Source organism: Nothobranchius furzeri, chromosome 5 (assembly GCF_043380555.1).
Source record: "Nothobranchius furzeri strain GRZ-AD chromosome 5, NfurGRZ-RIMD1, whole genome shotgun sequence".
Taxonomy (NCBI): Eukaryota; Metazoa; Chordata; class Actinopteri; order Cyprinodontiformes; family Nothobranchiidae; genus Nothobranchius; species Nothobranchius furzeri.
The window spans coordinates 58,967,664-58,984,957 of NC_091745.1; the positions used below are offsets into that span (position 1 = coordinate 58,967,664).

At 43.7% G+C, this 17,294-nt stretch overlaps 1 protein-coding gene and 1 long non-coding RNA gene across 5 annotated transcripts; both read right to left on the reverse strand.

The window, feature by feature from the left end:
- Nucleotides 1-978: 978 nt before the first annotated feature.
- On the reverse strand, nucleotides 979-8,756 carry dek (DEK proto-oncogene). 4 transcript variants are annotated; one of them, XM_015949556.3, is made up of 12 exons: nucleotides 8,645-8,756; nucleotides 7,322-7,482; nucleotides 7,106-7,204; nucleotides 6,926-7,035; nucleotides 6,538-6,632; nucleotides 5,941-6,070; nucleotides 5,479-5,790; nucleotides 5,014-5,160; nucleotides 4,067-4,136; nucleotides 3,702-3,844; nucleotides 3,561-3,629; nucleotides 979-1,339 (listed from the first exon to the last, which is right to left on the reverse strand). In XM_015949556.3, exons 2-12 carry the CDS (start codon nucleotides 7,443-7,445, stop codon nucleotides 1,328-1,330), a joined length of 1,311 nt encoding a protein of 436 aa, XP_015805042.3. In that variant the 5' UTR covers nucleotides 7,446-7,482; nucleotides 8,645-8,756; the 3' UTR covers nucleotides 979-1,327. The 4 variants fall into 4 exon arrangements, with proteins under 4 accessions (XP_015805042.3, XP_015805043.3, XP_015805046.3 ...); XM_015949557.3 differs by lacking the exon at nucleotides 8,645-8,756 and adding an exon at nucleotides 8,389-8,502; XM_015949560.3 differs by lacking the exon at nucleotides 8,645-8,756 and adding an exon at nucleotides 8,217-8,333.
- A 3,471-nt stretch (nucleotides 8,757-12,227) lies between these two features.
- LOC139070127 (uncharacterized) lies at nucleotides 12,228-12,928 on the reverse strand. The gene is made up of 3 exons (XR_011520769.1): nucleotides 12,859-12,928; nucleotides 12,560-12,653; nucleotides 12,228-12,439 (listed from the first exon to the last, which is right to left on the reverse strand). It is a non-coding gene; the product is annotated as an uncharacterized lncRNA (long non-coding RNA).
- Between the last annotated feature and the right edge of the window lie 4,366 nt (nucleotides 12,929-17,294).

Sequence of the window (17,294 nt, forward strand, 5' to 3'; positions counted from 1 at the left end):
GTCCATCTGCTGAGTCAGGATGGACCAGAGCTGAGTGTCTTTCTGTCGGAGTCAGAGGTCAGCATACGTCTGCTGGTTTTTTCTCTATAAAAAATGTGATTCAACTACTTTCAAGGGTCCTACAGGAAAAGTTTCCTACAAGTAGACCAGCACCATAAATATTCCTCTCTCAGGAAGCCAAACCCTAGGAGTTTTAAGCTTTAGTTCCACTGAGGGGTTCGGCACCAGTCGAGTCTTTTCTGTTGCAAAAGTGCGCCATGCAACCAACCTGGACCATGCCATTCACGGGTCCGCCACAATTTTAGATCCAAAGAACAGAGCTGTACGCCTAGAGGAGACTAATTGTTGTCACAACCGTCTGATTGTGGAACAGAAAATCACAACTGCATGTGACAAGCTAAATAAATGCCGGTGTTGTTTGTATCATTATTAGTACATCAACATGAAAAGATGTCACAAAGTCAGGTTTGGTTTGGTTCAGAACATTCCTCCCCATCATCGGCAATAGCTACATACAGGACAGTATACCTTCCACCCACTGGAATGAAAGCTTTAGTGAATCTGATCTGGACTAGAGGTAAAACTAAATCAAACCTCGCAAACTTCTGATGTGGAAAAATCTAAGGAAATAAATGATAAACGCACTTTAGGTAAGGGAACATGTCTCACATATCCAATAAACGACTTACTGTTCCAGTGTGCTGATTAGAACAGCTCTACGTACTCGAACCCAACCTGTGTGGTCTTTATTCTTTTGTTGTTCTGAAGCGGTCATTTATGTGGAGCTTTAATCAGCTGATTTTGCTGTGGCTATTGGCAAACATCACAACTGTACTAGCGATGAGTAGTATCGGGCTGATACTTGACGTGGTATCTCCTGTAGTTTATATATTAATGTTTCATTATGAAACAGGCTCCAGACTGTTAGCTGGTGGTCCAGCAGCAAATATTCTGAAGATTAAACTTCACTAAAACAGGTTTGTTAGAAAAAGTTCTTTTTAATCAGAATGTAAAAACAAAACATGCAAATGATCAAAATGAAAATGTCTATTCAGAAACAATCGTTTGTTTTTCCAGTAACTATGTGATGAAAGCAAATAAATGTTCTGACAACCAGTTTAAAAAGATAAAATGATTAAACCTTTTCCTGCTGCTCACCTTTAACTTTTGTTGTAGTTTTAAAATGAAATAATTAGTTCCCCTCCTTCAGAAAGAACAAACACACCCTAAAAACATTCAGGTATAAAACAGCTTTGTATGAAAACAATGACGTCACACAGGAAAAACAGGAATACTCGGAACATCTTGGAGGTCCTCAGCAGGATCTTCATGTGATGAGCTGTGGAGAAACATCAAAGTTTAGGTCAACTAGTTTGCCATCGAGCACACCAACACCCCTAGAATGTGTGAAGATGAGAACCAGATGGGTTAAAGTCCACATCAGCTGCTAAGGCAGGGGTCACCAACAGTGATGGGAATAACGCCGTTTAAAATAACGGCGTTCTTTTTTAGGTAACGGAATAATCTACGTAATTACTTTTCCCACTGTTGCAACGCCGTTACCGTTACTGGGGACGGAAGGTTGTGCGTTACTATGTGCTTGTTGAATGTTGAGCATCAGTGTGAGGCTTTCTGACCGCCACACTTCAGCTGCAGCCAGGGAGAGAGGTGTCGGTAACGCACTTACAAACACGATGATGATTGGCCGGGTGGGCGGTGACCCTCAGTGTTCTCACCGTCTCAGTCGCTGCCTGCTGTAGACCCAACAGAGCAGTGATGGGAATAACGCCGTTTAAAATAACCGCATTACTACAAAAAGTATTTCTTTCAGTAACGAGCAAACTAATTAATTACCGTCTTATCAAAACGTCGTTTCTGTTACTGATAAGGAAATGCGTACGCTAAACAGCGCGGAGTGCTGAAACAGTCATCAGCTGATCAGGAGCTAGAGAGGCAGATGTTTTCGTCCAAGCACATCACGGCCGTGAAGAACGAGGAAGACGTGATGAATAGTCTACAGCTGCAGGTGTGGATCTGCAGCCGTGCCCTTCTTAGCGTGACAGCGGGACGTCCCAAAGGTCCGCTCACCTGTTCACCGCTCAGACGTCCTGATCTTCTACCTTCCTAGATCATCCAGCTGTAACCTGTTCCTGATCATCTCTTTAGCCCCGCTGCAACACTGATGCATCTGTCTCAAACGTCATGGAGCTCAGGTGTTATTAGAACTACCTGTGTGTGTTTACCACCCAGCTTCAGCTCTTCTGTGGTTGGGTCTGACCCAAGTTAGTAAATGTAAGTCCTTCATCAGGTTTGTGCCTCTTCTAGTGTCTTTTTAAAGGATTTTATTTATTTGTTTAACCATTACTAGATTACCAGCAACAGAAATGCTACTAATAACACACAATTATGTGAAGCTGGAAAAATTAAAATACTGTGCAAAATTACATTCATTTCTGTAATTTAGACTGAGAGACCATTTAAAGGCTCGGGAAGCTTTACAGGTGTTTCTATTTGCATTTTTAAATTTTAGCTGATTGGGGTCTTGTTAAATATCACACAGTGACCTTTTAATAGTCTAGATTAGTGTAATGTTCTTGTTAGTAGTTCCTCCTGTTAAGTGCTTATTTAAATTATTCAGGTTTATAAAAAACATTTTGACATACATTATTATTTTCCAGTCATTAGTCATTTATATTTCACTATTGTAGTAATTTATAGTAAATGAAGTAAGTTCAATTAACCCATTTTTCTTGCATTCTTTAATGACAAAAGTAACTAAGTAGTTATTTTTCTTGGTAATTAGTTACTTTTATAATCTCGTAAGTCAGCTAGTAACTGAGTTACTTTTTTGACAAAGTAATTAGTAACTATAACTAGTTACTTTTTTAAAGTAACTTTCCCAACACTGGTCACCAACTCCCGCACCTTAGCCTGGTTTTTTCTTCATAGCTGACACACCATGTTGTTCACTTCCTCATTTCGACCAGGTGTGTTACAACAGGAAACAGCCCAAACCCCAGAGACAAGATGACGGTAAATAGCCAGACTCTGACTTTATTCAGTGAATTTCTGAACGTTTACATCTGTCACGTGGTTGAAGATCAGCTGATTAGGAGTCCAGACCCCACCCACCACCCAGGGTTAAAGTTTAGTTAGATTTCACACCGATGAGTGTAATTTGGTGTCAAGCAGGGGGGAGGCTGTGGGGCCCATATGACCTGACTATGGAGTTGAACCCACAATCTTCCATTCTCAGGGCAGACACTCGCACCACTAGGCCACTGAGCTGGTTTCAGAGTCAGCATGATTCATTCACTCACACCTGGGAAACGATGACGCTTAGCCTGGTGGGTGACCAAGCAAAGCCTGGTGGCCCGCCAGGCTTATAAAGCACTGCCACCTCCACCCACACAACCCAGAAAAAGGTGACTGACTGGCTTGTAAAAATAAATCTGAAAAATTCTGCACTTATGAACCTTCAGAATTATTTCCAAGTTTGGTTTTAGGTTAAAAACATCCAGAGGAAACATAATAAAGGCTCTGGTTGGCTTGACACTCACAGATTTGACTGTCTGTTTGATGAAGTCCTTCCTGGTGCTCAGGTCGTGTTCTGGATATGTGTCGAACACCTGGAACACGGGAGAAAGTTCAGGCAACATCTCAGACTCGGATGTGTGAGGAGACAGGTGTGGACTTCTCACCCTCTGACAGATCTGCTTCATGGTCATCTCCTCCAGGTTGGCATTTTTCAAGAGACTCCGGACTGTGTCGTTCAGCTGCTCGTCACTCGGAGATCTCTTTATCATTCGGATGAGCGGCTCGTTCTCATCTGAGCTGTCCTCTGCTGCAGAGACCACAAGAACAACAAAACCCGGTCAGAAAAACATTGGAAACTGATTCAAAAGGAAAGAGGTGTGTGTGTGTGTGTGTGTGTGTGTGTGTGTGTGTGTGTGTGTGTGTGTGTGTGTGTGTGTGTGTGTGTGTGTGTGTGTGTGTTGCATCTGTGACCCACTGAGCATGTCTGGAGCAAGTGGGCGTGGCAGCTACAGCGGTCAGGTGAGCTCACCTGCATTAGCCTTGCTGTTGCTGCTGCTGTCAGCCTTCTTGGTTTTGGCAGCAAGTTTCTTCTTCTTTGGCTGTAAAAGCAGCAGATCAGCAGCTGGACTTCAAACAAGGACTGGACAATAAAGCCCCATTCCCATCTGTACCGGGTCGGCCCGGGCCGGGTAGCGTAGGTTGTTTACATATCTGGGTGGCCTGGAATTTTCCCGGGCCAACCAAGGCTCATTCTCGGCCCTCTTCCCGAGGGGTACTGCTTCAGGCCGACCAGGGCCAACACACCCACTGCTGACAGCAAATTCACACCTTCCATTAGAGCAAGCCTCTGATTGGTGGGTAGAATCAGCCCATTCACACCTTCCATTAGAGCAAGCCTCTGATTGGTGGGTAGAATCAGCCCATTCACACCTTCCATTAGAGCAAGCCTCTGATTGGTGGGTAGAATCAGCCCATTCACACCTTCCATTAGAGCAAGCCTCTGATTGGTGGGTAGAATCAGCCCACATGGGCTTAAGACAAAGATGTGTGGAATCAACCGGGCCAGGCTGGGGCCGACTGGGGCTACCCGGCCCGGGCCGACCCGGTACAGATGGGAATGGCCCATAAGTCAATAAGGATATATATCCATCCATAGATGTCTGGTGCGATAAAAAACGAATGTGTCAATAAAACGTTTGCTTTCTTCATTATCAGCTATCCTTCTGTCTCAAACCAAGGACAGGTGGAGGAAGTTGGTTACAATAGTTCACCAGTAAGGTTATATTATGACAACAAACTGCAGTCGTTTGCTAGATTAGGATCAATAAAACCCAGGTCTGGTAACACAACAAACTAGTTTTATTATAAAGCGATGACATAAAATGGCTAGGGCTGCACATAAAATATATCGCTATGGTTTTTTTCTCTATCGTCCAGCCTTACCTTAGACAACAGGGACCTTCAAGTGTCTCCTACCTTCTCAGCTTCACTGCTGTCGGACTCCTCTGAAGTTCCCATCTTGGCTCTCTTTTTACGAGGACCGGTCTTCTTTGCTGGTGTCTGCTGCCGCTTTGCTGGAGCCTTCTTCTTCTTCTGCCCTCTGTCTGACTTGGGCTCGGAGGACTGAAACAGGTTCAGATGTTGGGTGAGCAGAACCAAAACCGGGTCGCAGTGTTTCTAGCTGCTGAACTAACACTGAAATAGCGGTCTGTGGACAGATAGGAGTACGGTGTCCCAGATGGGACATTTCTAAGCTGAGCTGATTCAGCTTTGCTGTAGAAACAATAATAAAACATCACCAGAATTTAAAGGGTTGGGGGTTCAAACCTTGCTTCCCTGTAGCTGCTGAAGTGCCCTTGGGCACAAAACCATAAGTTTATATAGAAAACAGTTTAGAGATAAACCTGAGAAACAGCTTTCTCCTTCAGCTCAACTCCTCACCTCTTTACTCTCCTCCTCTTCTTCAGAAGACTCATCTGACCCATCAGAGCGCTCCTCCTCCCTCTCGGATGGCTTTTCCTCACCGTCTGATCCCTCTGCCTCTGCTGAAGCTCCTGCTTTCTCATCTTCCTCTTCATCATCGTCATCGCTACTGGAGTCCATGACAATGGCTTTAGATTTACTTCCTGCCTTGGACTTTTTGGGACTAGATGAGGAGCTCCTGGCTTTAGATTTACTCTTCTTGGTTTTAACCTTTGAGTCATCGCCAGTTAACTTCTTCTTTGATTTCCTCTTCTTCTTCACAGGAACAGGCTGCAGAAAAAAAAAACAGAACAGCTGTGTGAGGGGAGACCTCCACCAGAACTCACTCTTCTACAAACATCAAACCACTATGGTCAATGTGTGAGGAACCAAACGTGAAAATGGTTTGAGTCATTCCTCTGTGAGAACATGTTGACTCACCTTCCCGCTGTTCTTTGGGGAAATGAGGAAGGTCAGAATCCGGTCAATCAGATCAGAGTGGGTTCCTTTCTTTTCCAGATCCAGAACAGTGCAGACAACCTTCAGCTTGGTGTTGGTGAAGCTGGAGTTTCTGAAACGATACGCGGGATGTTTATGGAAGGATCTTGACTGAACCCTCAAACACAAACCATAAATTATATCTGCACATCTGGGAGCTAGGGACGAGTCCTGTGTCCAGGCCTGTGCTGATGTGTGGTGGTGTCTAAAGCCTCGCAGGCCAGGCCATGGTCCCAACCCAGGACCCGCATCATCGGTCTGAGCGAGACTGAATGTAAAAAGAGCAGCAAAGTGCTGCTTATTCCGTGTGTGTGTGTGTGTGTGTGTGTGCCAGACTGCTTGCTCTTTTTTTATAATTAAAACTCCAAACAAACATCTGGCTTTACAAACATTCATGTATCTGCTCAGCTTCACACCAAACACACGCGTGATCTCCAGCCTCTTTCTGGACCACTGGGATGGAAGCTTCATGCAGCTTCACCTGGCCATCACCAGTAGGTCCTATCCTTCAGTCGGGTCAGGCAGCTAACAGGAACTTACTTGAGAAGCTTTTCTCGTTTCTTGTTGTATTGCTCGCTGTCGACGTCAAAAGGGAAGCCGTTGAACAGCCGCAGGTTCTTCTTGAGTGTGGCCATCTGAGAGACAAAAAGCAGTTTCACGTTTGACTCTGGGGTGTTTCTATGAAGAACTCAAGACTGAAGCTGGTGCTTTTCCCCTTTGTTACTTCACATATTTTTCTGTGGGATTACTGAACATGAACACATGAATAACTCCCACCTGCAGCTGACACCTGCCTGTAAATAACTACTGAAAAGTGGTCATTGGGTACTTGATCAATCAGAATGGGGACTTTTCTGGTTGGAGATGAACAGGTGATTTTGGAGCTGTGCTCAGGTCAGTTTTCTGGGTTCGGTTCAGCTGTTTGTACCTTTCCCGGTCTGTCAAACAGGAGCATGTGCAGCTGTTTCAGATCCACCAGCTTCATCCTGGTGATCTGATGATTGGTTCGAGGGATGTCTCCTAGTTTATCTCCACTGCCTGCAAACACCAGATGTTAACCAGCTGTTGGTTTGTATTCATACACATCTAAACCTCTTTTGTTGCACACCATCTCCGATCTTCAACTTCTCTTTGGTTTTTGGCGCCTGGAGATCCAGTCTCTCCACAGTCTTCTTCACTCGCTTCCCTTCGATGATTTCACCCACAGCTGTAACGGAAAGAACATGTCAGCATGCTGAAGCTGTTCCAGACAAATAAACCTTTACAGAACCCAGAAAGGAACAACCCAACACGAGTGACAGTGCAATCAGACAACTCTCCTCACCAGACTTCTTGGAGCTATTTTTGTTTGGACTCGTCTCATCCTCCAGCACTGTCTCCTGCTGATCCTCAACGTCCTCCTCAGATCCCACGGAGCTGTCCATCGCTTCCTCCGCCGCGTCGCTCATGTCTGCACAGCTGCTTTGAGTCCCCGTTTAATTGATCCTGAAAGAACACACCAGGTTTATGATGCTATGCTTACAGCTAACTAAATAAGAGCAAAGCTCAGCTTTCAACTGCTCCTCCACTTGCAGAGTTACTCTGACACACCTGTCGCATCCACAGGTCTGTTCCACAAAGCTGAGTTAAAAGTCTAAGAAACCCTGGTTTTAGTAAAGGTCTGAGCCCAAATACGTCACCACATAAACTAAACCTGCCCGCCCCACTAAGAAAAGACAACATGAAAAGCTTCTCCTGTTCTTTAGACCACATGCAGTCAGACCTTTACTTCACTAGCAGACTGAAGTCAAACTTTTGTGGTGTGTAGTTCATGTGTTTTACATGTATTTGTTTAATTTAGTTTTATTGGTCTTTGTGTGGTTTTGTGGTGTACATCGCTGTGGTCAGCTCTCACGCTGTTTATTGTGCTTTTATAAATAAATTTGGTATGGTAATTGGTTTAATTCAGTAAAGGTTTCAGCTCATGTTGCCCAGGAGCATGAATTTGATTACAAACAGTCATGAAGACATGATCCGGTCTGTGGATCCAGAGTGAGTGTTCTGTCCGGTAGCTCCGGTGCCGAAGTGTGTTCAAGCTTCTGATAAGTCACTAGTCTGATAACGGATCACAGTTAACCAATGGATCACCAAAACCACGCTTTGTATTCTAAAAACAAGAAGGACGGATGGAGTCCGGTGCCTCTTATACACACGCGCGCGCACACACACACTTACTTAACCTCATGAGTTGATGTTGATATTAGCGGAAACGGTAACATGCAGCTGACTACTTTAATCTTTTTTATTTATTTCATGTGCACGCGGACAAGCGCGCGGAAACTATAGCTTTCAAACAACTTAGCCGATTAGTTAGCCGCGCCGAAAAACTGACCAATAAACTCAAAATACTACCTCACTTCCGCGTCAAGGCTGCGCCAATTGGTTAGTTAGCGGAAGTCATTCAGTCAAGCCATCGGTTTACCGGGCAATGTAAACGTTAAGTTTAAGCAGCGGAAAATATGCGCGGGGTTAGCCGCTGCAGCTAACACCACAGCTAGCTCCGACAAGATTCAACAGACCAAACAGCGACACGATGAGGCACAGCAAGTTCCGCTTTCATGCCCCCAAGCAAGCCGTCTACGGCGGGAAGAAAACGCAATAACTTTACCTGTTCCCGAAGAACCGAGCAAACAGAACCGCAACCCGCCTGTCACTCATGAGAGCGATATGCTATGTGGGCTGGGACTACAACGGCGCCCACGGTGCTGATTGGATGAGTGCTGCAGACGTCACGTTGTTGTCTCACTACCGGCCCCTACCGTTACTGGAATCGCTTTATGCTAAAACCAAGCCCCCACAATGGAGCTCTTTGTTTTTTTTTTTTTAACAAGTTTTATTTAACCAATGAAGCTTACAGGCTTACATAAGAATCAATATTTACAGATGAATTCTGAGCATGACAAAAAAAAGCAGGTGTACAAACAGAAACAATAATATTAACCTAGCTCAATATCAACCTGCAGAAGTCATAACCAAATAAATATATACATATATTACATCAAACAACATTATTAGGGGTAAAGGAAACATTCACCAAATTGTTATAGAGCCAAATGGCTTTCTTGGAACTACATAATTTAAGAGAATCCATGAAGGATGCAAGTTCTTTCAAAAAAACAATAAAGATCGGTTTGATATTGCCAAATTTACATTTGTGTATAAAGAATTTGGCGAAAATAATCAAATTATTGACAGTGAATTGCTGCATTTTATTTTCCAAACTAATAACATACTTGATGTCAGAAAAAGATAAGGAGCCGTCGTCGTCTTCCTCCGCTTATCCGGGTCCGGGTCGCGGGGGCAGCATCCCAATTAGGGAGCTCCAGGCCGTCCTCTCCCCGGCCTTGTCCACCAGCTCCTCCGGCAGGACCCCAAGGCGTTCCCGGACCAGATTGGAGATGTAACCTCTCCAACGTGTCCTGGGTCGACCCGGGGGCCTTCTGCCGGCAGGACATGCCCGAAACACCTCCCCGGGGAGGCGTCCAGGAGGCATCCTGACCAGATGCCCAAACCACCTCAACTGGCTCCTTTCGATCCGGAGGAGCAGCGGTTCTACTCCGAGTCCCTCCCGAATGTCCGAGCTCCTCACCCTATCTCTAAGGCTGAGCCCGGCCACCCTACGGAGGAAACTCATTTCGGCCGCTTGTATCCGCGATCTCGTTCTTTCGGTCATTACCCAAAGCTCATGACCATAGGTGAGGATTGGGACGTAGATCGACCGGTAAATCGAGAGCCTGGCTTTCTGGCTCAGCTCCCTCTTCCCCACGACAGATCGGCTCAGCGTCCGCATCACTGCAGATGCCGAACCAATCCGCCTGTCGAAGATAAGGAGCGTATAATGAAATTATTATGCGTTAACCACGAGTGAAAACTATCCCAGAAAATTTTGGTAAAGATGCATGTGAAAAATAAATGTATCTCAGTTTCTATATTAGAAGTGCAAAAGGCACAATCGTTCTCTCCAATATTAAATTTAGACAGCAAGAAATCTTTGCAAGGATAAATACTGTTTATAGTTTTAAAATAAACTTCCTTGGCATTAGGAGGGATTGGGAATTTGAGATAGTTGCATCTAATGTTTTTAACATCAGAATTACTAAATTGACGTACTAATTACCGTCTTCTAAGAGGTAACGGAAAGAGGGCGTCAGTGAGCCAACATCTAAGGATTTTATTGTTGCAGTTCCTGTCCACAAAAGAACAGTTCTTAATTGGTAAAGGAGGCATTTTTGGAATAAGGTGAGAGTATAACAAAGTGCCTTTCAAATTAGCATATATAGCTGGTGGGATTGCCTTGATTACCTCGGCATATTGCTTAGAAGAACAAGTTAGGTTAAATTTTTGAATGAAAACCGTAAAATTAAGAAATTCTCCATTCTGGTCCATCAAATGCAAAATGGACCATACTCCATGGAGATGCCAATCATTAAAAAAATAAGATTTCCTTTTAATCAGGATATAACGGTTGTTCCATATTGGCGTGTTGTGCGGTGTGAAGTTATGTTTATACATTAATTTCCAATATTGTAGAACTTGCTCGTGAAATTTGGATAGCTTAATAGGGAGTTTGGATAATTCAAAGTCACATTGAAGAAGCAATTGGATTCTGCCTACACTGGAGAAAATTTTAGCAGGAAGATTAAACCACAACATATTTATATTATTTATAAAATTTTGTAGCCATTTTAACTTAAGTGCACCATTCATTATATCGAAATCGATTGCATTGAGACTCCCTTCCTCTATTGATTTGATGAAGTCATTCCTTCTTATATAATGATGTCTGTTTTTCCATATGAAGTTAAAATTGTTTTGGTTAATTTCTTTAATAATATTTTGAGGAATTCTTAGAGAATAAGCCGGATAGATAATTCTTGACAATCCATCCATCTTGGATAGAAGTAATCTACCAAAAATTGAGAGATCTCTTTGTAGCCATATGTTTAAAATACTTTTACTCTTTTTAATTAAGCTCTCAAAATTACATTTTACATTTGTTTCTAAGTTTTTTGAGATTGTAATCCCTAAATACTTGACTTGATCTTTAACAGGTATGCCATGCAGAGTTGTTTGAGGATGATCATGAATGGCTCCCACAATGGAGCTCTAAAATTGAGTAAGGCTAGGTATTATTGCTAAAATTGAGTCAAACTCGGAAGTACCAAAATTTGCAGTTCCACCCTCATCCGCTGGGGGCTGTCAGAAGCGAGCAAATCCTCATTGACTCCCATGTTAAAAATACCAATTTCACAGCAGAAATAAACATGTTTTACAGCCTGGTTCCAAAACATGTTTTTTGTTTAAATTATCTAGTTTACACTCATGACAACTTTGAGGGGGGTGAATTTTTTTCTCACTCTTCTGTTTAAGTGTATTAAAAGCCTAAAATTCTGTATAATTAATGAGCATCCGATACACGTGACCGCCGCCTCAGACCCACGTGACCACAGAGCTAGGTCCGTGGAAAGGCCTCAGTAGAGTAGAGTCTGGCTTGGAAACTGCTCCGGCATTTTGAGGCTGTGTCTCAATTCAGGGTCTGCATCCTTCGAAGGACCCAGCCCACCCGGCCGACGTGGGCTGCGTCCTCCGTCGGCCGGGTAGACCGGATGTTAACGGCTGTGAATTTGGACAGGCCTAGCCTTCATGAACTCCCTCGGCGAACGTTCCGTCGCCTAGCAACCGTGGAACCGCTGGGCAGAAGGAACCTTAAACGATGGAGCTCGACGTTTTATTTAGCTTTTTAACCCCCAGAAACCCAAATTTAGAAAACAACTGCAAAATATTTTTAACCTTTCACATGTTGTTCTAGGAGGCCAGATAAACGGGCCTATTTACACATTTTAACAGCCAATAGTGTTGCAGAACTGAATAGGACCTATTAGCAATGTAAATGTGGTTTTAAAAAGAAAAAAAATGGGGAAGGTTTATTTTTGTAGACTTAAATCTGATGTTGTGATACTACAACCGTGGGTCTCTGGGGGTTAATCATTTCCTTGACTGTTGGAGAGCTAATTCAGAGAAAATACTTTAGACTAGCTGAGCCTGAGCAAAGATGTGATAATAGTTTTTAATACTTTCTAAGGGTCTTAATTTGACCAAAACCGATTTATCACCTTTTAAAACTTTTCAAGACCCAGCGGATACCCTCTAGTAAACAATTCTCATTTGTAAACAAAAATAAAATTCAAGAGTTTAATGCAGAACTGATTTTATTTAGATATTTCTTTTACATGTACATGTTTAATCTTCATTAACCATTTTTTTCTAGCAAAGTAAAAAGCTGTCAAAGTTCTTCCTTCTCTCCTGTGCTCTCTGCTGCTCTGCAGCCTCATGTCCTCCCAGATCAGCTCCAGAAGCTCATCGCTGGCACCTTCCCCTGGATGCCCATTTTCTCCAGAATAGTCTTAACAAACATGTAAGAAAAGAAACAGGAAGAGAAAAGAGGACAACGGGTTATTCTTTTCATGTTTTCGCAGAAAAAATATACTCAAACGAGTTTTTAAAATATGAGATGTTATTGTACCTCCATGCCACAGCCGCCGAATACTTTGCTCCGGTGATCATGTGGTCCATCTCCGCCCTAAGCTTAATAAATTCCCTGGTTTTCTCTTTTGGTCCTAAAATACAAACTTCTATTAAAATCAGGGGGAAACCATAGACTGTACAGGGGGAAACGTAGTGGGAGAAGTACGACACCGAGCGCGGCCGAACATACGAGCCGAGACCGCAATACAAGCACTTTTACTGTAACATTTCTAACTAAAATAACGTTCATGTATCACAAAAAGTCCTTAAACTGACAGTTTTCAAGTTTATACTTACATTTATATGCGCAATCCTCTCCGACAGCTCCCGCTTCACTTTCCGCCATTGTTTTTAAGTTTTTCTGCCGGCCGGCCCGCAAGGCATCTTGGGAAATGCTACCTATTGAAGGATACACCCGACCCATCCTTCATTCAGGCGAAAAGAAGGCCGCATTCGTCGACCGCATTTGAAGGAGTCTTCGAATTGGGACAGGCCGAGTCGCGGCGCTGTGACGTAACCGGCCGACGAATCCGGCCGAGGTAGGATGCAGACCCTGAATTGAGACACAGCCTGAGTCTTTGTGTTTGTGTATTCTTTTTGGGATATTTTTTGTGCAATTGTTGGACAAAATGACTTGCTGTGGCATTAATTGCACTAATAGAGCGTCCAAGGAGTCTCCACTTCATTTGTTTCGGTAAGTAAAATTATATTTATGTATTTTAGGTCACTACCTAGCTGAGCTTAGATTTTAACATGTACTGTTTAACCATGAAATTTAAATTTAATAGGGTAAAACCCAGTGCATTTAACATAATGCTGCATTTTAGAAAATGGGTTGAAATATAAAATGTTGGTGGAGCTGGGTTCCGACTATTGGCTTGTGGAGCTCTTGGGAGACTGATGTTTTCCACCCGTTTCTCCCCTGGCTTCGCTGCTTCTGTTTGCTGCGCGGAATGCCGGTTGTTTCTCCCTGCAGCTCGGCGCATCTCAGTCTGATCGCGGCTTCTGTTTGATGCGCCGGGCTGCTGGCTGGGTCTCCCTGCAGCTCGGCGCATCGCTGTCTGATCGCGGCTTCTGTTTGCTGTAAAGAATGCCGGCTGTTTCTCCCTGCAGCTCGGCGCATCTCTGTCTGATCGCGGCTTCTGTTTAATGCGCCGGGCTTTTGGCTGGGTCTCCCTGCAACTCGGCGCATCTCTGTCTGATCGTGGCTTCTGTTTGATGCGTGGGCTGCCGGCTTGTGGAGCTCTGGGATGGAAACCTTTCTACCCGGTTCTCCCCAGAAGCAGCTTTGCGCATCTCAGATTGCAGCGGCGCTTGTCTGCTGTGCGGCTGCCAGCTTGTGGAGCTCTCGGAGACCTCTGTGTTCCATCCGGTTTTACCCAGCGGTCAGCCCGGTGTATCTCTGACTCAGAAGCTCTGGTGTTGTGCACAGTTAACTCCGGTTGTAGCTAGGTTGCTACCTCCATTAGCTTAGCTCCCACCTCCGCGTTAGCTTTGGGTTAGCCAGGGTTAGCTTCAGGTTAGCTTGTAGCTAGTTCGACCGGGTGTCGTCAGTTGATCCCAGCCTTACAGCCCCACCCTCAGCTCCTCCTCTCTTTCCTTTTGTGGAATTGTCTGGGCTTGACGGAACCTGTGACACAGTCAAAATGGCGGTGGTGGATGGCAAAAAGACCATTTACACCCGTTGAAACTCCAGTGAAGCTAGTCAAAACAAGCCAGTTTGTAGCCTTTTATCGCTTTTATTTAGTTGATTTGATAGTAAAATGGTTTTAGCTTGCTGCATTGTTGGCTGCACTAACAGACAAGGATGTAAACTCAACTTGTTTTGTTTTTTAATAACTTTGATGGAGACTGAGGACGGAGATGAACTGCCGCATCAAGTGGACTAGCACCCCTCAGATTTGCAGCAAACATGTTTTTACCGGGTAAAATTAACGTTCATTTATTTCACGAGGAAGACAGGGACAGGGATAAATGTGATGTGCTTGTACTAGTTATTGATAATCCTGATGGATAGGTATTTCACCACAGATGATGCGTGCCATCCACTGTAGTGTAAAGCGAGATAATTATTAATAGGGTTGCACAATGTATCGCAAATATATCGTTATCGTGATATCAGCATGCACAATATGCATATCGCAAAGAACAGATAAATATCGCAATGAATGGTCAGCTCAAATGTTTGCTACACATAATGCATTCAGTCCATCAAACAGAAGATTGGTGTTTTTTTAACAAATCAAATAGAGCTCTTCACCCATTTGGCCAATCGGGTGGGTTCTCATAGGTTAGACCCCCTCCCCCAAGGTGGACGGCACTTCATTTAGATGGTTAGCAAACACCTGAGTTAGCTTCGTTTGCTCTTTTTGCTGATTCTGCTTTTCCCGGGATCCACGGATTGCCTTTTCTTGTTCATTTTATTTTTCCCTTTCCTCACATCTTTTGCTTTTCTCATTTTTATGATTTTTAAATTTTTTTGTTTTTGATTATTTTTGTTCCTGAGTTAAGTTTTTATTTATTGCAAGTAATATCGTCATCGCAATATTAATCATTGTTATCAAATATCACAGGTTTTCCTAATATCGTGCAGCCCTAATTATTAACAATATTAAAGCTCCGATGTATGATTACATGTGTTAAAATTACGTTATTTATTTATTTATATGAGCGTCGCCATTCAGAGATCTTCTCATTCCGGTGTGAGAGCAGCAGCTGAACCCGGTAACACCACCATCAACAAGGGATCTGGACTTTTTAACAATCAGCTTTGGTGTAAAGTGAATTGCTGTTTATAACATAATGTTATAAATCCAGCGGGGTAAATTTAGGCAAAGTCAGCAACATGTTTACATCGGTGAACAGCTGCAGAGAGAACGTAAGCTAACGTTAGTGAGCCCCGGCTAGATGTGCTACTTCTTCTGATAACTGAACTGGGCATGAACTAGTTGAAGGAATGCTGGAGGAGTTTTGTTTTTGTTTTGATCGCAAAAACAATTTCAGGCTCTACTTTCCCCTTTGTTTAGTACTCGTGTCACTTACTGTTTACATGCTTTTGCCATCCAGCATGGTGGACCCACGTGATTAGGTGACGTCGGTGCAAACCCGTCGCCGCCAAATTGGATGGGTCTCCTCACTCTCATAGAGTGAACAACTATGCCCGGTTTTGTGCAGCCTACGGTTGCAACAACCGGTGTACTATTGAAAAGAGATCATGTGGGATTACTATTGGCTTTTCTAGCCAACCTGATAGGCTTTTATATTATAATTTATTTCGTTCATTTATAGTTATATTTTAACTATCATGTCATACACCACAGGGCACAGTTTGCTCACCCTTCTTGTTGAGCCTATACACTTCCGACTTCCATCATAATTCAAACCAGTGTCACCTACAAACGGGTGGACTGGGACCAAAATTTGGCCCTGGCGTTTTTATGAACCGTCGGCCCTCGGCAGGGGAGGCTGCTGCTCGCAACTCGTCTATGACGCCAAATGTGGGGGAGGGATGGGGTGTTGTGTGTGCTGCTCACGGACTTGTCTCTATAACTGCATGTGAGACGGGGGCTTGGTTTGGGGAGGCCCAAGCTGGGCAAGTCGCCCACTTGGCTGAGCGGCCCACCGGGACAGGGCCAGAATGCCAGATTGGCCAGTCCACCCCTGCCTACAAAGGTTCTCTGATGATATGGCCATCGTATCAGATGGGAATGATCAGGAAAATTGGGGGGGGGGGGGGGGGGATCAGTGATTTTGTTGGATGGTGGTAGACCAACGCTCTTCAGTTCAATTCCAGCAAGACGAAGGAGATGGTCATAAACTTCAGGAGGAAGTCACCCCCTACAACAATGGTCAACATCCAGAGTAAAGACATGGAGATAGTGGACTCTTCCAAGTACCTTACTGTTCACCTTAACAATGGACTGGACTTGTCTATAAATACAAACGCTTTGCATAAGAAGGGCCAAAGTCGACTCCACCTGTTGAGGAGATTGAGGTCCGTTCCGAGTATGCAGAACTCTGTTAAGGACTTTTTATCATTAGATGGTAGCATCTGCCCTTTTCTATGTAGTGGCTTGTTGGGGGAGCGAATGCATGGATAGGGACAGGCGCAGGATTGACAAACTGGTTCCAGCTGCAGAAAGGAGCGCTTCTATAGATCATTCATTCCGACAGCATTTAGGATTTATAACACATGACATGATGTCATGATGACATCAAAATGTGTTTTTGAGTGTTTTATAGGGTCTTGAGGGTATTTATAAGGTATTGGGAGTATTTTAATAGATGGTGCATCTAACTGTTTTGTTTCATAATTCAAAATCAAGCATTAGAATAACAAACACCTTCATGTTTTTTTCTTTTAAGTAATCACCAATCCAGGTCAAACATCTAAGAGTTTCATCTTAGCCTTCAGTGAACCTGAGTTTCACAGTCTTGCTTTAGAAGTTCTTGTGAGATTTAGCAGAAATACCATTATGTACAATACCATTACCAGAAATACCTTAATGTACAATACCATTACCAGAAATACCATTATGTACAATACCATTACCAGAAATACCATTATGTACAATACCATCACCAGAAATACCATTATGTACAGCTGCAGAAGTGTTTATTTACCACACCTGTATTGTCTCTCCTATCAAGACACTGCTGTGAAACAGCTGGAACCTCCATAGACATTCAGCATACAAGGTCTGTGGGAACCACAATGTACCAGAATCATGTTT